Genomic DNA, 21266 nt, shown 5'->3' with positions numbered 1-21266 from the left:
GAGGAGTCCCTTTAGTACCCCGGAGCAATCTTGGCGCGGCTTCTTCAGAACCTTGCCAGGTTTTGGTCGTCTGTATGTTAGTGCGTTACGGACGGGCCTATGAGCTCGCTCCCTCAATCGCCTATATTTCCTCTACTACATCACCTACACACATGCGCGCTTGTGTTCTGCTATCAAGCAGGGAAGGTATACATAGTGGCTCTTTACTTTTCCAGGACCCAGTCACTTGAGCATATAATATACGTGCCGCGTTGCTTTTAAGAGTCATTTTAGGGGGATCGGTGACAGAGTGGTCAAGCGCACACCAGCTCGGAGCACGGGGAGCAAAAGCTCTCGCTGCAGAACCCAGGCATCCTGGGTTCAACCCTCACCCCTGCCCGTTTCGATCTGGGTGGACATCGTACCGGCGTGCGGTCGTGTATCATTAGTGCGCAGTGCATGTTAAAGACCCAGGCTAGCTGTTGTACTGCACTGGCTAATACCGGTGCCACACGGGCAACTCGAATGCCATTTACAACGAATGACATTCGTGTGATCGGCGAATCAGCTCGCGATCTGTCGCGCGTGGAATACGCTACACCCGGAGTGTCGCGCGCTGATTGGCCGTCCGCTCAAATGTCATTCGCTGTAATGGCATTCGAGTTGCCCGTGTGGGCATGGGTATTAATTTCTCATCTACAGCTGGGAGACAAGTCGCCTGCTGAGGCAGACTAAGTTTTAAACTGTGTAAACATACACACAACCCCCCCCCCCCTTTTTTTTTTTAAGAATGATTTTGCTTCGGAAGTGGCATGTTCGTAAAACGGAGGGTATGGCGTACATGAATGTGGGACTAAAGTCTCGAGTCCCGTATTTATCATGCATACATACGAGCATTCTTACCAATCGGGAGTCGTTAATTTTTTATCACATTTATTGGCCAAATGCTCGTAAGCGTGTTTTTTTCTGTTTCATGTCTGCTGAACAGCAAATGCAAATTTTTTACTTAAAAGCGATCGGCAGTAACAGTAATGCACAAAGTTAGTATATTTCAGGAGTAGCTATCGATGCTATATAGGCGTCTTGAATTGAAGTCACATTGGAGACCTTGTTGCTTAGCACGTGTACCTTCTGTGGCATAAACTTCGCACCACAAAATTGGTCTTTCTCGGCCAGCACGAGGAGAAATGACCACCAGCAGGGTGCGACGACGTCACGTGGAAGCCATGTCTGGTAGGATACAAGTTAATAGACCGATCTCACCAAGCATTCCACGCACGCGTGACGCCGCCATAACTGTAGTTCGGAGGAGGCAGACGCCAGTTCACGAGACGGCTCATGCCGCCTCGTGCTCTGCTCGCGCGAACCTAGAGCAGGGTTGTCGCGCGTGAGAAAGACTACAGCTCCCACGATGCATATCGGCAGCGGTGGCGTACTCAAACTAGCTGGTGAGATCGGTCTATTGTATGCACCAGAAGCTCAGCCTTCAGGGCTATACTTCGTTTCAGCTTCGGTCCAGACGCAGCCGATGCTACAAGCGCGAGCATGTGGCCCAGAACAGTGCTTGCGCTGCACGAGAGCGCGTGCTTGGCAGGGATGCTGAAAGCCCAGAGCTCGCGCTTGTAGCTCTGGCCGCGTCTGGACCGAAGCTGAAACGAAGTATAGCTTTCCAGCTTCGGTAATACTTCGCGGTATCGTGTACCCGCCCAATCAGAGCACGACTGAAGGCAACGTGCAAGTGGAGTGCTGGAGGCGGAGCATTAGGAGCATTTCTCGCTCGTACCTTACTCTATAAAAAAGTACTTCACAATAATGTCAACATTTCTATAGCTTTTATTTTAACTTATTTTGCATATTGCTTACACACAATTAAGAGCCAAATGTACGCAAATTAAGTATTTATTTGCACTTAAACTTTAAACAAATCCAAGTATAAAAAATTATTGGCTTTGTGGATACCTCGAACATGCAGAAACATTTTCCAGCAGCAGAAGACGCTACAACAGTTTATTAAAAAACAAGAACGAGCGCGGGGAAATTCGGATGTGAAGGTACAAGTACACATTTGTATGCGGGTGTAAATATTGCACATTAAACATTGCTCGTTCGAAGTCGACTAGACACAGGCACTTTTCAGTTGTCCATCTCGAGAAAAACGCAAAAATAAGTTATAGCATCCGGAGCTTACAGTACGACCATCCGTAGCTTATTCGACATAGAAACCTTCCAAAAGTGAGCGACTCCTCCTCATAGCTTCGAGAACACTGCAAGATGGCGATATAACCAACACCGGGGAACATGCCCTTATACATATAACCAAATAAATTCGCTGAGAACTTTATGTATCAGGGTGTCTTTTTTTTTTTTTTTTATAGTGAAGCCAGATTTTTTGCTTTTTTTTTAAGGAAAACGCGTGATTTTTTTTAGCGCCGCATTTGACGTCAGCTGCGTGAAGAATGCCTAAAGCGGAGAAATCGACGTCACTAACGCTCTTTGCCGACTTAGTTTCGGTTTGACGCCATGTACAAGGTTAACATTTCTTGGCCCTTGGCGCCCACTACAAATATTTTATTAAAAATTTTACGACACGGCTCCACGGTATGTCTAGCTTTAATCCTCCGACTACATTTTATCAATAAAAACATTTTAAAAAAGTGAATTAAATCGTTTCAGTTAACTAGCTTACCACTTATCCAGTTTCGATTATTATCTAATGGCTTCCATGGCCACTAACCTAGCCCTAGGGATAAAAAAAAAAACACCTAACTCAAGCTTCTTTTTTTTTTTTAATTATGGTAAAACACCCTGAATAGGGTATTTTACTTTAAAGTGAGCTCAATGGCGTCTTTTGAGCACTATACCCTGCAGTGTCCTTAGATCTCGAAGAGGGCTAAATTGTGAAAGGTTCTACAAGAATAATCTTACAAGCGTCTAAACTCAGTCTTACGTGGCACACCTTGGGAACCCCCGTATAACGACAACTCCAACAAACAGGAAAATAAAATTAGTTTGAGAGGATCAAAGTTTTAGAGCTTCGTTCGTGTGAGCTTCTAAATTCAGCTTGTCATCGATGGGTCTGTAGGCTGCCTCTTGAAGCTCGACCACCTTGCCTCGTTCAAGATCTCCATCTGCAAAAATACAAAAAAATAAAAAAAGAATTGCAAAACGTGTTACGACATTTTTTGCACACCTGGAAGTTGACGACTATACTTCGAGCTGAAAAAGTAGCGACGATCGTACTTTCTCCGTAGAAATTTGTCTGAGAAATTTCCCATCATCAGAACTCTCGCCGGGACGTGAAAACGCCGTACTCAGGCTGGAATGACTAGTGATTAGGCGGCGCAAAGCCTTTGTCTCCATACCAGTGCTGGAACGCGCCAGGAACGCGGCACTACGGCGCCCAGCGCTTGGGCTTCTTCGCGTTTGAAACGCGTTCGACGAGTACAGTGGAGAACAAAGGTTTTGCGCCCATCCACAATTCATACCCAACTGAAGCGCTCGGCGTTTCGACATCCCTGCGGTTCTTATTAAGCGATGAGTGACTCTATGTGGCGAGCAAGTCGTCTGCTTCTTGCAAAGGAGTTGCCGTGACGTCAGAACGATGCCGGGCTCCGATTGGTTTTGATCGAAGGATAGTGGGTAGTGTTTTTTTGTGTTTTTTTTTTCAATCAGCCAATAAGAATTTGGTGTTTTGACATCATTGCAGCCCCCGTGCAAGAAGCAGACGAACTTATAGTAGAGCGTCATATCTTGGCGAAAGTGCGTGAGGATGAGACGGAACCACGCGCGCTCGTGCAAGAGGTACACCTTTGAAAGCGTTTGGTGTTCGGGGGCTTGACGCCCCGCGTTTACCTATACTTACCATTCCAGGTAGCTTAAATGGTACGATAAATAGAAAGGCTGATATTAGAGATTCGGTTTTGATCGGTGAGATTCGGTATAATGAGACTATGGTTTCTTGTCGTGTTCGTAGTTATTTATCGACAAATCGGAAAACGTTATTTTGTATACGTTGCAGCCGAGAGCGGAATAGTGTCGTAACAAGCGCTAAAACACACACAATAATAAAAGAAAACAAAAAACGTTTGGCTGTCCCGGTTTAAAAATGTATGTTGGTGCTGAAGTACGGTGGTTGTGCGGAGAGAGAGAGAGAGAGAGAGAGAACTGTGTTTTTTCGCACGGCAAAAATAAACTATACGCACTGCCGAGCGCTCAATCTCCGCCCCAATGTACAGCAAGTTTTAGAACTAACGACCTGATCTTAGCGAATTTTGAAATGGTTAAGGTCGCGTTCGCCTTTCGTCTCGATGTATTCGCGGGCTTCGTTGGTAACCATTTTCTCTTTGGAAATTTCTTAAGATCTTGTATAAATTTTGAATCAGATAACGGTCATTTCCGAGAGAATGACGCCGGATCCCAAGCGCCATAGCACTGCGTTCGGGTGGAGAGTGAGAGTTGGTCGATGTGTATAGACCTTTTCCACAAGGGCGCCGCCATCTTGAATTGTCGTCACTTCCAGTATGGGCGACGAAAAAAAAGTAAAACGTTTCAACCTGTAACTAGTAAAAAAATAGAGGCGAGCCAAAACGAGAATGTGTGACGGTTAGGCTTATATCCTAAATGTCTTCTATTGGCGTGGCAACGGCAAAGTTACGTTTTCGCCCATACTGGAAGTGACGTCAATTCAAGATGGCGGCGCCCTTGTGGAAAAGGTCTATAGTTTTATTTCCCAAAAAACAAAACTCTTTTTTTTTTTTAAACACAAGGCATAGTTAAAATGGCAAACACCAGTCTGCGCAACTCTGGAAAAAGTTTGATGAAGTAATAAGGTATAATATCCGGTCTTTGCGTCTAAACGAGATAGAATTATATTTTCAAGCTTGTCTGTATGTTCCCAAAACCTGCTGCCACTCTTTTTGCTACAGTGCAACGTGAATTCAGCGAGACTCGAAAATGTTTGTGATAACGATTTGAGTTCTTCATCGTTTGAATCAATAGTAGAACGAACGTATATAAGGCTTTTGTGATTTTTGGGCGGGCACGGGGCACCCCACAAAGGTATTCTGAGTTTGATATCCTAAAAAGACAATAACTAACCAGATTTTAGAAAGTTCACATCAAATAGCGCGCCTCTATTCGCCACATTCGTAGCCTAGTTTGGTACTTGAACTGTAAGAAGTTAGCATGGAAACCTGTAGCTTTGACGTCATTTTGGTTCTTTTTCAACTGTAAACGTTAGACAACACACAGAAACCGCTCAATGATAATGCACTGCTAATGGCGATACTTCGTTCCACGTAACACAACCTCCTGTACTTAGTAACTATGTACGAGGACACTTTTACCCAAGTACTTTGGCGGTTTTGGGTAGATAGCATATGAGTAATGGTACAAGTTTATATACATTTTTTTCACAGAGTCTTGAGCACTCGATAGCCATGCTGACAGTCTTCATAATGGACAATGACTTTCAGTAATTCAGAGTTAGCCCAATTTGTCTCAGATACACTCACACACACAAAAAGGTTCAACGAAAAAAAAAGTGAGACGTAGATAATGAGTTCTTCAAAAACTGTCTCCTGCAGCGAAGTCTTTGACGTCAGTTTGCACATGTAAAACAGTTTTTTTTTTCGCTCTTCGTGTGTCGTTACGGTGGTGAAAAAGAGATGTTCACGGATGTTTTCGAACATGGCCGTCCTGGAACCAATGTAGAAGTTACCGGCTTGCCTGGAGAAAGATGAGAAAAAAAAAGATAAAAAAGCTTCTTTATATATTAGTTTTAAGAAGTCATTTTATAGTGGCACGTGATTCAGTAACTAGCGATGTTAAGTCAATAACTAAACCTAACTAGTTGCTACTTGTGATAGAAGAAAAGACGAGACTCAGGCTTACAATATTTCGTAGCGTGAGGAGCTGACCGTTGTATAGGACGTGAAACCAATTATGTGTCCTGTACATTATCTGAGCATCTTGTTATTATTCAAATGGCTCCATCTGCGCTTTTCTTATGGTGGTGAGACTGTTGACATATCTAACCAATTTGTTCATTACGCTTCATTTTTCTTCCTTCTTTTGTCTTTTGTTTTGGAGCACGCTTGAAGGACCGTCTCTTGGAACAAGCTCGTAGTGATAACTGTGCTGGCGGAATTTCGGTACCGAATATTTCTTTGTGTTTCTCCCGTGAGCGCGTGCTGTCGCCATCGGGTACTATTGGAAAAAAAAAAGAAGAAAAGGCATCACCCTTAGCACAAGGGCACTGACTCACCTTAGGTGTGACCAGACAGGATCGAAAACGTTACACAACATAAGCAATCTATCTTAAGAACGGAATGCCGCATTAATAGAGGAGGCAGATTGATAAGGCTTTCTTTGTGCCATTGTTCATGCGGACATGCCATCTTGCGGAGCTGAACTCCTGCGACTGTACATTTGGAAGACCTGCACGCCGCTCGGGAACATGGGCGTAGTTGTTCACTGGTTGCCCTAGCATACGAGCGCGAGCTAAACTCTGTTCATCCAAGTTGAGACAGCAGCAAAAGCTACAAACGCGAGCTAGCCTGTATATGTGGCTTTGAGACGTGACTCGAGAGATTGTACTGTGGGAAAACGCTCTTAAAACGCGGTATCCATGCTGCTTGCAACGTTAGAGAGTTTTCGCACACCGTTTATCGCCCCCCTTTACGCCCTTCGCAACAAAGACGTCGCTACCGAACATGCGCTCCGCTATAGCGTTGTCTGCGGAGTTCCGAATCTCTAGAAGGGCAGTGTGTACTTAGGCTAATTGGTGATTTATTGTATAGTATAAAAGCGGTAAAAAGACGACGGAAAGCGCTACTTGCAACTGTAGTTTAACAAAGAAAAAAAAAATAACGTATACACCGGGATATTAAAGAAACACGTCACCCAGGCAGAAAAATGCCTCGTCAATCTATATCTTATCACATTAATGTTTTCTGCTCAAACGATGTTAAGCGTGCCACATCAACCAAACAATGTTATCGAGGGGGCCCTGACGCACGTGTCCTCATCGCAGTGTGATATAACAAACGCCTCCGATATTTCTCTCGTAACTTTTTCTGGCCCGAAACAGGAACGAAATGACAAGGGAAATATCAGACCTTTTCTTCGTTCTTTTTATAACGCAGTGCGACGAGGGTTTGTGTGTTAGCGCCCTCTCGATAACATTGGCTCTGAGGTGGCGTACTTAAAGTCGTTTGAACGGTAAACACTAGTATGATAAAATGTATAGTGACAACGCACTTTGCCTAGGTAACATGCCTTTTTGATATCACGGTATGTCTGTTTTAGTATTACTAAACTTGAGTTGCAAATAGCGCTTTGTGGTGTTCGCCGTCCTTTAACTTGTTCATCGTCTTTTTAGCGCTTTTATCCTATACAATTCCAGATCTCCTAGCAGGTTCCAGAAAGCGTTGCGAGACGACAGAAATGAGCCACGACAATCCCCCATTAACCCCCTTTCGAAAGTCACGTTCCGATTATTAGAAGGTCCGAGAACCACTGCACAGCGGCGGAACAACTGACACCCGTGGAACGTGCAAGTCATTCTACAAGATAACGAACGCCGGGGTGCGGCCAACGTTAAAAACCAACGAGCCAATCAAACAGCCTCAAAAGTTGTAACGTCACTGCGCTCATCGCTCATCATCTTTTTTTTTCTGTGGGTGCGTTTCTGCCTGTATGTAGGCCGTTTACAAGCGTGTGTCAGCATGTGTCTACGCCATGTAACAGAGCGTTTGGAGGATCCAAAAATCTAAATTAAATAAACAACGAAATTCAGTTTTCACTTACAGTGCCCTATCAAAACGATAAAAATGCTTTTCTGGTAGATTTTGTTACTTTTTTTTTTCTCACAAATTTATATTCATGAATAAAATTCTGCTAGCTTAGCGTTCGCGAGCAACTTGAAAGAGCGCAAAGACGGCCAATCAAAACGCGACAGGAAAAACAAAAAAAAAAAAAAAAGAAAGAAAGATCGATTTTGCTTCTAAGAAGCGCCGCGCAAACATGAGAGCTATACAGGCCTTTTGGCTGCGGTCTCAGCTTAAGAGAAACTAGAAAAACAGGGCCTGGCTCTCCGCGTTCGAGCGCCAGACTGTGCGCTAGGAGCGGACGACGCACTTTGCTCGCTCTGATTGGAAGGTGTCTACCCACTGTCCTTCCAATCAAGAGTTCGGCGCTGTGACGTCACCACGGGCTCTCATCTCCCCCTCTCCTTCAGTTTCTCTCCTTGTTCGGAAGGCAAGTCGTCTGCTTCTTGCGCTGGGGTTTACGATGATGTCAGGACGACGCCGCGTTGTGTTTAGCTTTGCTTGGAAGGATGGTGGCTAGACCTCGATGCTAGATGCCTCGAGGTCTACATTTCTTTTTTTTTTTTCAATCAGTCAATAAGAGTTTGGCGTTCGGACATCATTGCAACCCCTGTACAAGAAGCAGACAGCATTTGCGCTCCGCAGAGTCAGCGCTTCCTGCTTTGAACGTTGCCTTACGGTACTCCGTTTCACATCAAGTCCGACGGCAGTTAAACCAATCACAATCCTGCGCTTTTCTTCTTTTTACGCGTGGTTAGTTTAGCAGGTGGTAGAAAACGAAAAAAAAAAAAAAAGACGAGCGTCGTGACGATGCACATTTGGCGCTGCCTGATGTCGATGGCGGTCGGACTTAAAGTGAAAACGAATCTAGTGCGAGCGCTGGTTCTGTGAAAGCCTATATTAAAGCCGCGACGTCGCGCCTGTAGCCTTCGCTGCCCCGTAAGTATTCGCGACTCCAGCAAAACGGACGGTACCAAGCGGGGAAAACCGGGAACCAGCCGGAATAGGTCGCATTGCGCCTCTCCGCGTCTCTGGCGGCTTTCGCGGACACGTGTTGTCGGCGCGGTGGCGAACAATGTAATTTGATGAAGGTCCGAATATTTCTTGAGTTTGCTTGAGTGTTCATTAGTGTGGTGAAGCCTCAGTAGATTGTTTCCTTCCATCATGTGTTTGAGAGCCCGTTTACCCCACAACACACGGTCACGTGCTTTCCATTTCTTGGATGGGGAGGAATCAGAGAAAAACGTTTTGATTTCTTGTCTGTCTCGAATCACATTCAAAGTGACGATTACTTGGTAACTGGTAAGTGGTTTCTTAATAAGGATGTAGAACAGTGGACTGAACGACAGACAAGGCGTTTCACTGGAGGGAACACCAATGTTGCAGTCAAGTAAATGGGAAGGTTCGATAGCTACTTTTCTTGAGTTTGTCTTTGTTCGATTAGCTTCAAGATTGAGCCACCCACGCCGGTTGGTGCGTTGGCTATTCACCTTGGTTGCTTTTCGCCGAAAAAAGTCTGTGGACCACACCGAAGGAGTTGGGCTGATTTCGCAATTACCTGATTCCGGAAAACCTGCTCGCTGCATACGATTAATGAGGGAAATTGTCTGCCTTCAAAAGGTGGGGGACGCGTTTCGCAAAGTTAGAAGCTGTCATGACATTATAATCTATCGCGCCTCCAATATTTAAATTGTACCCCCATCGAAGCCAGCAGCAACTTATACGTCTACATTGCTTAGGTTGTCCGGCCACAAAAAAATACTAAATTTTTCTGTCCAGGATTCGAAGTCAAGTTCAACACAGAGGGGTTCTGCGTGAATCTCCGATGAAGACTCTCTTCAGTTTGTCCGCATTCGTCTCCGTGCTGCCGGCTAGAACCATTTGGCTGAGTTTAACTAGTATCTCTTCGTCTGTTAATCATGCTTTTATTCAACAGTTCACCTAATAGCTAGTTAACTAAGCTCATATTTCAACCCGAAGAATATATTAACATCGCTTTAGTGGGACTCCCCCATAGTACGTAATACAATACATAACCCACATATTTAAAAAAATTACTTCCCGGTTGATATTAAAACCTGAATTGAAATACGAGTATCAGCTGCTTAGTGGGGCGCCAGGGGGTTAACATGCTCCTCGGCTCAAGAAGCTCTTGTTTAATTTTCGTAATTTTCCTGCAGCCTGTGTTGTTGACCGAGCCGACGACTGGAGCTGTTTCTTAAACGCGGATATGTACAAAAGCTCGATTTCGCGGACGGATAAGTCGCATGGTCGAGGCATGCGAGTTAGCTGAAAGAAAATTACTCTCGGTGGAACAATTCTGTAGTCATCGCCGCTTCTCTTAGCTGATGAAAACTGATTACAATCTATTACTGTCTCTCCGGAGCCCATAGTTTCGGTTTTGAACGAAATCTCCGAAACAAAAGTTTGACATGAAACGAACAAAAAGCACCGAGAAAACAAAACTATGCTCTGCAAGTTTATGTGCACCGGCTACATTTAACCGTCGCAGTTCAAATACCTATAAAATAGACCATTAAACAAAAGAAAACCTGTTAAATTGAACGCGCCACCCGTTCAGGCGGCCCGGCCGAACCGACGCGACCTGTTCCCAGCTGCCATGTTTGTTTGGTGGTGGCGCCCCCTATAGGTCGCTGGAGTCGCGAATAGGCTGCAGACTTTCACGTTTTAAGCTAAAAAGACACCTTGAAACTTCCGTGGGGTTCAAAAAATATAAAGTAAATTAATCACGTGACGCGAGGTCAGGACGCGCGACTTTGTGCCACGTGACGTGAAGTTCCGTGACACCACCACCAAACGCCGTGGCGTCACGTGACAATGTCGCGTGACGTGAGGTTACAAGACGTCATTACCTTAGACGTCCAATTTAAACGGTCACAGGTTCCACGGCGGTCCTGTTGAATGGGTACAAAGCGGGATTTATTTTATGAAAAGGAATGTAAATATTAATAATAATCATAAAGATATCCGAAGTAGTTTTGCTATCACATTTTCTGCATTCTTGGCGGCTGTACCTTAGTATAGCTTTCTGCAAAGCTATACTAAGGTATTTAATTAGATGAAACACGAGTAAATATTCTCACAGGTTCCTTATTTTCCCTTTCTAATATTAAAGATAAAAGGGTAATTATTTTACATCGCACACTCGGTGCTATCTTAAAAAGTGGACACTAGCTTCTTCGATATTTTTTTGTTAATGTATGTTTTACAAAAGGAGTCATCTTTACCACAATGCTTTTCATTTTCTCAAAAAAAGTATAAACCAAAAAAAAAAAAAAAAAATAGGTAAAGCGCTCGTCCACTTGATCATTAAAGCTTTGAGTATGCGATGTCAAATTATCACTGCCTTACCCTTATTTTTGGAAGAAAATAATTGAAAAAGCAACATTTAATATATTTAGTCATCTAATTAAATAATTGACCCATGATTATAACGGCTTGCCCTAGAGTCCTCAAGAACACGGGAATATGTTACTGAAGCTACTTTTGAGTATGTATTTTTACATTTCTTTTTAGTAAATCAAAGGCCGTTGATATGCATTCAAGATGAGAGAAAGGTCGCCGGCCATATTTTCTATATTCATTATACCCGTAAGCGTACTGAGCCCCTACTGGGCGTTTCTTACGTGATGGCTTGTGGGTAGCAAGCGCTCTGACCTTATGGTACAGGAGCAGGAGCTTCAGGAACTGGTTGCTCTGCTCCTGGTTGGTACACCACTAGCTGAACTCCAGATTCGGCAGCTCCTGAATATGAACGTTGCAGGTGATACCTGTCCTCTCCACGTTATCGCCAAATTTTTACAGCGGAGCTGTTAAGGGCTGGTTTCCCCAGCATCGTGTCCCCCGCCAAGAAATGAAGACACCAAACTCTGGACACCTACTGCCATCTATGAGCGACGGCGGCAAGTCACGTATCTGGTTGCCGCCGTCGCTCATAGATGGCGGCAGCCTTTCCAATCTGGCTTGCCGACGTGTGGCCGGCCATTAATTTCCATAGTACAGCTCCGCTGGTCTTCCTTCTTCACCAGAGTGGAAAGGCTGAAAGTTTTTCAACGCCTGATATATATATATATATATTTTTTTTTTTTTCAGATTTTGTTTTATACTATTCGGTTCTCTGGCCTGAACAGGACAGTGGAGGATTAGATTTATTCAAATAGCTAAAAAAATCTTTTTACGGTAGAATATTTTAGTGTTTATAGACAAAGTGGTGGAAATTACGATTCGTTATTGAGCGCGAGCACATGAGGTTAAATTTTATTCGCGGATTACTGAACCACTTGAAATCAAATCGAATTTTCATTGAGAATATACTCGTCATTTTTGAGAAGTGCTTTATCTATGGGTGAATGAATTGGCGAGTTTTTTTGTTTGTTTTTTTTCGATATTAATGTTTAACTTTTACGTAGTACTGCACTGACAGTTATGTTTTTCTATCAGACTGCTTGCACGAAGATGTCCAAATTCACATGACGGGCACAAATTGACTTCTCCGGAGTTTGTCGAGCGCCTATAGGGAGTATTCACTGGACGCCATATGTGTGGGTGCTGTTTAGAGCGCATGCTCAGAACGAGCTCACATCAATAGGCTGCTAAAACCGGCACTCTTGATGGTGCGGAATGCACGTTGCAAAAGAACTGTAGAAGCTCGCCATCAGCACGCGCTCAGCATTCGCGCACACAGCTATGGCCGCCAGTGAATACTCCCTATTCTGTGTGATATTTTGAAGCCGTGATTAGCAGAAATAACTACAGAGGTGATGGACACGAGGCTCGGAATATTTTGAAGGCGATATATTATGCGCCATTGCTTCTTCCCCCAAAAAAAGCTAAAAACAAATACGCGCCTTCTTTTATTAGCCTTTGTGTAGTTCCCTTGAAGCGTCAGCTGACCACAAATAAACGTAAGCAGAACTAATAAAAAAATTAAGATCGCCACGCCTGTAGCCTTACCTAACCCGTAAGTAGGCTGGAGACCCTTCCGGTTTTAACTTTAAAAAAAAATAACATAACCCCCTCCCCCCTTCTAAGGAAAAAAAAAAGTTTGTTTTATGACACACGAAAAGCGGTACGACGCCTTAAGCAAAATACAGCATGAAGCTTCAGAACAGAAAATAATATACATTTCGTACACTAGCTTAGGACGGCGTTTTAGCGTTCGAAAGCGTTCGGTGAGTAAGTAGAGACAAAGGCAGCTATAGCTTTGCCTTTGCGTCTACTTACTAATCATTCCAATCAGACCTCAGCGGTCTGGCGACCCCGCACGCTCTTGACACCTCCTCTCCCACAGTTTCGCTCGCGTGCGGCTAAAAACAGGGAGCCCCGCCAGATCCCGAATAAACGCCCACCCCCTGTGAAGAGATGAAACCGAGAAATATAGGGTGGGCGATCCTTCGGGTGTGGAATTTTAACGTATACATTGTTTTACATAGCCATTTGGAGCATGAGGTGAGTCTATGAAGTTGAGCATACGTACTCAGCTTGGGCTCATCGTCGGGAAAGTTGTCTCCGATGCCGACCTTGTAGATCCAGGCGCCGATGATGGCTCCGATGTGCGGTCCAAAGATGGGCACCCAAATGTAGTTCCAGTTCCGGTATCTGCACGCAGGGACAGTTCACTCGTACAAGCTCATTTCACCTGGCTGCTGTTGCTATACGCTCACTGAGTGGGGGAAAACAATTACTCGAGTGTCGTTAGGATGGCCCGGAGCAATGCTGCCTCGAAGACAAAGACCTGCGCATGACGTCAAAGTTGATGGATTCCCGACGCGGCCCCAAGCGGCAGGCACGTCGAAGCTGGAAGAGCGACGCCGCCAAGCGCGCAGACGCATCCGCCTTGGCGTTGCCGAATATGCTAGCGTCGCGCTCGCGTTGTAAGACGCTGTAAGACGCGATGCCGGCGACGCTGACGCGAGCTAGGTGGTATTGCCTGGAGTAACTACAGGGTGTCACAAAAGAAAATTTACACGGTCTTTTTTACCTCAGAAATAAACTAGGCATCGCCGAACGCTCATTCTCCGCCCAAAGGTAGAGCTAGAGGTCACAACCAGATGCCAAAGTTTCAGCCCGATCCGGTGACTTAATCGAAAGTTATAAGTTATTTTCTGAAAATTTCAATGGGAAAACGGAGCCCATTTTTGCCCGTTTTCGGTTTCTGGTGCCATAGAGCCCCATGTGTTTGAAAACTCCGTCGGCCGCCATTTTCCCATTGAAATTTTCAGAAAATCACTTATAACTTTTGATTAAGTCATCGGATCGGGCTGAAACTTTGGCATCTGGTTGTGACCTCTAGAGCTACCTTTGGGCGGAGAATGAGCGTTCGGCGATGCCTATAGTTTATTTTTGCGGTAAAAAAGACCGTGTAAGTTTTCTTTTGGGACACCCTGTAGAGTGACATAATAAAAACTGCAGAGAGGATCTTCAGTTGTGCTGCCTCGAGCGCGAGCTTGCTACCTTCGATGGTGCTTCGGCGTCTCGTAAGCCTCGATAGCGCACGCGCCTTCGGAGCACGTAGGAAGGCAGCGAAAGCTTGCTGGAGGTCGGACGTTCAAAAGAGGCGGCCTGCAGTTGTGACCTTGTTGGCGATTAGAAATAAGCTACACTTCAGAATGGCGACACTTCAGGCATGGATGGATAGATGGATGCTAACCTAACGGCTGTACCCTTTATAAAAGGCGGTAGCTTGCGCCACCTAGCCATCTTTTTTACGTTTTGTAGATGTTTGGGGAGTGGCGTCTCCACGGACCCCGCGAGCCATGACTGTATAACACGAGAGCGCACGACACTAGAGCGCCGACGGGAGAGCGCGTAACATGAGAGCGCCACGGCAGCAGAGGGCGCGACATGAGAGCGCATGTTATTAGAGCGTACGTCACGAGAGCGCATCTGCGCGTTTTGGGAAGGATCGATATTGGAGTCTTCAAACACTTGTTTTTACGGAGCTGAAATTTTGACACCGAAGGGAGTCGCATTTCGAACACTTGGTGTCGTTTAACTGGCTGAGTATGCAGACCTGTGCGGAAGTCATTACCACATAGTCGTCATTGCAGCCACTCATAGGGTGCTCATATTGAAATGTGTCACTGCTTTCTCTCTCGAGGCAATACACCTATTGCTATATCACCCAAGCATCAAGGAAAATGCAGGGATTGGTGTTCCACGCGCTGCACGTTCTGGCCTCAGCAGTAAAGACTTTTTTAAAGCAAATACCTAAAACAAATGGCATCTTGCACGGGCGTTCGTCAATGCTTTACTTTGGTTACTTCGAATCTTTTATACGGGGAAGGCGTGCGCTTGTGGCGCGTGGAACACCAATCCCTGCATTCTCCTTGATACTTGGGTAATATAGCAAGTGGTCTATTCTACTTGTCATTTTTATCCTCCAGAAACAGGAATTTGATTAACATACCAAAATGGCTGAAAAAAAAAAATGTCGGTTTGGCGATGAGTTTTTTTTCTGGGATTGAACATTTTAGTTTTTTTACTGACAGCAAGGCTGCAGGAGTCTATTGTGCGCTCAGGTATTACATCAATATCATGTTTAATTCTTGCAAACATCGGGAAAACGTCGAATTTGGAGCACGCCAGAAATCAATCCGTTCGGTCCTACGTTTAATGACGAAATATGAAGCTGCACTCACATACTGTGCAGTGCTGGCTGTCGCGTAACAGTTAATTAACTGCGTAAGTACCTAGTTACTAGAAAAGAAGATTCGATAATTGTACGTTCTGCCACGAGGAAAAGCACCTTACGGTGAATTCCACTCGTAGATCCGGAGCGCTTTCCAAAATCCGCGAGGGAGGCAAAATTCCGCTCCGTGGGACCAGCTCCGAATCGACGAGGGGAAGATGAACTTGCATTTTTGGAGCGACCTCCCCCACACCCCTCCCCACCGCTTCCCCCTCCGCCGTTCAAAATGGCCGCTGCTCGAACTTGACAAGCCCCCCAACGCCTCAGCCGACTGATTTTTCCGACGACCAGTGACTACTGTCACTGCTTAGCTGCAGAAATAACACGCGACACAGGCCGGGCGAAATTATACGTACCACGGCGCCCATGTCACAAATTACGAATATGTCCGCGTTCGGCACCGTCACCTTTCGGCCGCCTCGAAGCGGCGGCGCATGGACAGCGATTGCCAGCGGTGGAGTTCGGTGCGACTTTAATAAACACAGAGGTAACAAACCATCACTTGCGCGGTCGTTGCCTAATCATTTTTTGCTTTATTTCACGAAAAAACGCCGGCGGAATGCAGTGTAAAAAGGTAAAAAATCATTGGCTGCAGAATGAACAGGCCTAACCTTGCGTCTGCCTCCGGCTTTTCTGTCGTTCTTCCTCCCACGATCACAGATGTCAGCGCTTACGATTTACCACGCTCCACAGTCCCGGCTTTGTATCCCTGATCTACGCGAGGTAGAAGCGTTCGAGCCGTCACAATCCCGCGTAAACAACCGACGCACCCGCACAGATTCAACTCGACAGCGCGACCGGCCCGCCGACCTCTCCAACCTCGCCGCGCATGCGCACTGCCGATTTAGGCGGAAATCACGTGGGCCGCTCTGTCAACTTCCGAAGAGATCTGTGAAATCCCGCAGAGCAAGTTCGGCGGGGTTTGATGCGCTCCGTGGAGCGGGCGCTGCCAGAGATCTACGAGCGGAAGATGACCAGCTCGAGCCAGATCTGCGAGCGGAATATGCGCGCTCCAAATGGAGCGCTTTTGGAGCGCTCGAGATCTGCGAGCGGAATTCACCATTAGTGACTGCAGCTGTCTAGCGCTCTCGTGACACGTGCTCTATATTGACAAGCGCTCTCGTGTCGCAGCGCTCTCCTGTCGCGCGCTCTCGTGGAGCCCTCGCGCGGGCCATGTGCGTTCACCCGCCCACGCCTGGCTGTAAAAAGGCATCCTGGTGGTTGAGCTAAGCCCGGGGTAGAGGTTCACATGCCGCCCCAATACACCTTTTTTAAGAGGGCGCAGCCATCTTGAATGTCGTCACTTCTGGTATGCAGTAAAACATCGTTTTGATCTCTCCACGCCGCTGGACGGTGTTTACGAAAAATACGTGATTGTCATATACATTCTTCTTTTGCTTCACCTATATGTTCTCACATGTTGCAGGTTGAAATGTGTTATAATTTTTTTTCGTCCCGCATACCAGATACGGAACCCACGTGATTGAGAACGAAAGGAGACTGAAAATGTCTATAAAGTACACAAACGCTATCCATTTCGCTTACGTTTCAAGTCTGCTCGCACCCTTAAAATCGGAGTTGAATATTCGGTGCGAGGACGGACCCACGTCAGCCATTTGCCTGGAACGCTGTGCACCTTTAGTTTCTTGTCCCCCCGGTCACGTGACGTAAGCATCTCTTGCGACTATTTTAGCCGCCTGAAGATATACCCGGATTCTCTAGCAAACCGGCCCAAGCGGTCGCGATTAATCCCGAATCTTCCGTTGTACAATAATAATAATGAGTTATTCTAATTTCGAGTAAACGACATGGATAAATCAAGCAAAGTACACTATCACCTCTAAAAAAATAAAAACAAAACATATATAAAAAGGACAACTCAAGCAACAAGAATCTGCAGCGCGAATAATTTGAACAGTATACATCATTAGATTCACAATGAGAAGGTACGCGGAATGTTTCTCAACTTTCGAAGATTCATGGCCTCCACGTGAATATCATGACAATGCAACAACTTTAGAGCCGGTCTTGGGACTCTGTAGGTCGACATTTCTTTAGCGGTGTTCAGTCGAAACTTTGGTACTTGCCACTAGTCGGGGTTCCTATAATTTCGTGGGCTACGAGATGTCGCTGCAGCTTAGCCTGTCCTATCAGGGAAGAGACTCAGTACGTCGGCACCCGTCAGAACCCCTACTGAGGGGTTCTGACGGGTGCCGATCTACTGAGTTTCAAATGGCATTGTAGAAGACCCATTTTCCCCGGTACATCAGAGAAGATGTCGTCATGGTTGTACGGGAGTGCCTTCACTTCCGTAAGTTGTCCATCAGGTGTTACATTGTAGCCCTTTTCTGACGCCCAAATCCCGTAAATTTGACTTTGACTGCAGCTTACGTGAAGACTTCGGTGCCCCATCCGGCGATGGCGGTGAATATCCTGGGGCCGATGTCTCGGGCCGGGTTGAGCGGCGCCATGCAGTTGTACGAGAATCCGAAGATGAGAGCCATGATCATGAACCCGAGCGCCAAGGGATGCAGGTGCTTGGGCATGCCGCCGAAGTTCCTCGGGTCCGTGATGGCCTCCGCCGTCAGCATCAGGATGCCCGTGCCCACCAGCTGAGCAAGACCGCGTCGCAAATGTGCATTGGTTTTGGGACAGTGGAAAGTTAGCCGTCTACGCTTCCTCCTTCCACTCCATGGGACGTGCATGGCGCGACTCTGCTAGCGCGAACACACGACAGCGGTGCTTTTTCGCATTTAACTCAGAGATGTAATTGGCGAGCATAATATTTTACCGCGTATAGTGCCAAAAATAAATATTTGCGAACAAAAAAAAATGCGATTAATATTATTATTATTTTGTTAACATCGCCGCGCAGCGTACTTCCGATTCGAAGTATTGCCGGACGCCATGTTGATGAACTTTCGCCCTATATGTCTCCCTGTTCACGGAAGCGAGGCTCTCCAGCTCGCTCGAGTTCTCTTGCGTTGTGATCGACCGCGCCAGCCAGAGCACTAGTCGGGAATATAAAAAAGCATCTGCTGGTACTCCATTTTTATGCGTACCGGCATTTATTCGTACTCAAGACGAGCCCGCGGTCCAGAAGTCGACCCGTCGATGGCCAAAATGACCCCAGTAAATGCCCGGCCGAGAAAACTCCAATAAATAAAAGCCAAAAAGCGGCGTAAGCATGGCTTTATACGACCAAAATACGTCTTCGGTCGTATTTACTGAGTTCTGTCGTCAGTAGAGCTACTCACTATACGTTTGCGTTTGACCGACAAAAACGCCAATAATTAATCGATTGCCAGCAAACAAATGGGGGAACGTGGTAGACGTCGTTCACCAACATGGCGGAGTGCCACGTACCGGAAGTCAAAAGGTGTTTTGTGAAACTGCCTTATGGTTATTAAGATTGCAAATGTCCTTGTTAGGTGACTGCGTCACGGTGCCGCACTTGACGTCCAGAGCCTCTCGAAATTCGGTGGCTTTGTTGGCATTATTTAGGATTCGACGTTTTGGTACACCGATTGGAAGGTATGTATAAGACGGGAAAGCTAACAGATTCAGCCATGTTCCTGTCCGTACGCGAATCTATAATTATTATCCGACGAATTTTGGATCGTTCCCCATATCCCTACTAATTATACACTTAAATCCCCTCTTCATTACTTGCCCACATTGCTCAACAACTTCGTCTTCGACCACAATGACATTAATAGTTTAAGAAAAAAAAAAAACAACAACAGTGAGCACTCATTTTGTTTAGTTAACAGTGTTGTTTTATATTATTATTGTTTTGTATTCTGTTTGTGAAGGGATACCCGGGCTAGTCAAGCTTTCTATTGTGAACTTTTTGTCCGGTGTCTTCGGCACGAATATGCTCTAATAAAGTTGAAGGTTCAACAGTCGAGGCTCATGGGAAATTTCGGGTATACGTGATATAATTTTCTGGCTCCCAGCGTCAGCACGTACCTGGTCGAAGAAGCAGGTTAAAGTCGAGATTTGCTCCCGAGGGTAGGTCGCGAAGATCGGCGCCGTGCCGTGCTTTCCCGTGATTTGCCGGACTCCACCGTCAAAGTGAGCAATCTGGTCTGCAATGCAAGAAAAAACTACATTAAAAAAAAACTGGGGTTATCACATCTTTCAAACAAGTAGAAAAAAAAAGTGTAGTGATCTTATTAGAATCATTCGGAACTCCGAATGTTCTGACCGACTCTGTTATTCTTGGTGGTTTGGGTGGATGCGCCCTTATGTTAGAAATAGGCTTACGTTCTGAGATATTTGCGCAGTTAGTTTCTTTAAAAAAAAAAAAAGTAATTAGGTTACGTTACACATTTTTTTTAAACATCTCATGACGTGAATTTGTGCTGCGATCGCTTACCGACGGATTAAAAGATTGTTTCTTGAATTTGTTGAGTATGCGGAGGGCAAGTTCGTCTGCTCCTTGCGCAGGGGGTAGCGGTGACGTCAGAACGCCGAGCCCTGATTGGCTGATCGCGACCCCCTATCTGAGCGTCGTCTGCTTCTTTGCAACGTCGTCTGCTCGCAACGTCGTCTGCGTCTGTCTTACGTTTCCTGCGACTTTCGGGAGTGCAGAGGCCAGATTCACGAAACGATCTTACGCCAAAAATGTGCATAAGACAAAACTTAAGAACAAATTCGTATTCACGAAACGAAATTTTCGTAAGTTTTGCGCAGGTTACGGCGAAATCCTACGACAGCTCCGAAGCTGTTACGCACTACGATCAAGTCAGCATGGCCGACAGCGTCGCGGTCGCGACGACCCACGGACGTTTATTTTTCTACGTGAGCTTCTCACGCGTCCTGACTTCAAGCAGCAAAAAAAAGAGTAAAAATTATTTGAAACAGAGCACGACGAACAAGAACGCTGGATCCACAGACACCGGGGAAAAGCTCCAACGGCGACGATTCCACCGAACGCGACCTAACGAGCTGGGCAGTTAGGCCTAGCAGGCACTCCGCGACTCGGCGACCGTCTGCCCACGACCGGCTGACGTGCTGAATGGAATATGCCCGCGCGACCCTTGCGAACCCTTCCCGTGTTATACTTTGATCGCTAACCTCAATTTTAAATTAAGAGGTCACTTTCTTCCTCTTGTTATCTCCTTGTTTCCCGAGGCAACGGTGACTCTCGCCGGTGACAAAGCGGCGAATCTCCGACAGACGCAGGAAAGGTAAAGCAGCCATCGCTTTGACTAGCAGACGTACAGCAGACGACGCTAACTGCGCCAACCCGCCGGCGCCGTTAAAGAGTGAGGGGTCTCGCCGCACACGAATGCAGGTAAAAAGTATTTGGGAGGGAACTTGCGGACACTAAGCAAACAAACCTCGGCGCCCCGGGACACCTCGCCAGTGAGTCCTTTGACTTCCCTCCTTGATGCGCGTCTGCTAGTTGTTAGACGAAAACAACGTACCGCTCCAGTTATTTCGTCTGCCCTCCCTTAAAGGCGAAGTCGAGTTCGCTCCGAAAGTCGCAGGAAAGGTAAGACAGACGCAGACGATGTTGCGAGCAGACGACGTTGCAAAGGAGCAGACGACGCTCAATAGGGGGTCGCGATCAGCCAATCAGGACTCGGCGTTCTGACGTCACCGCTACTTCCTTTCTCCTGCGCAGAAGACGAAAATGAGCCCACTTGCGAGGCGTATAGTTCTGATTTATAAACAAAAAAGTACGTAATGACAAAAACACTATACTCCGTGTTCCAGTTCCCCTGCTTTTCTTAAAA

At 46.1% G+C, this 21266-nt stretch overlaps 1 protein-coding gene across 1 annotated transcript in view; it reads right to left on the bottom strand.

Moving 5' to 3' along the window:
* Positions 1-1794: 1794 nt before the first annotated feature.
* Positions 1795-21266, bottom strand: part of LOC8043520 (aquaporin-9) — a 56549-nt gene continuing 37077 nt past the window's right edge. Inside the window, exons 4-7 of the mRNA XM_029989272.3 lie at positions 19492-19610; positions 17911-18131; positions 13306-13427; positions 1795-3107 (exon numbers count right to left, since the gene is read on the bottom strand). Of these exons, the coding sequence (XP_029845132.1) occupies positions 2998-3107; positions 13306-13427; positions 17911-18131; positions 19492-19610 (572 nt within the window). The 3' untranslated portion in view covers positions 1795-2997. The remainder of the gene's footprint in view (positions 3108-13305; positions 13428-17910; positions 18132-19491; positions 19611-21266) is intronic.

The sequence above is a fragment of the Ixodes scapularis genome, unplaced genomic scaffold (assembly GCF_016920785.2).
Source record: "Ixodes scapularis isolate PalLabHiFi unplaced genomic scaffold, ASM1692078v2 PGA_scaffold11__112_contigs__length_91849675, whole genome shotgun sequence".
Classification (NCBI taxonomy): domain Eukaryota; kingdom Metazoa; phylum Arthropoda; class Arachnida; order Ixodida; family Ixodidae; genus Ixodes; species Ixodes scapularis.
This window is presented reverse-complemented; position numbering and strand designations above follow the sequence as displayed.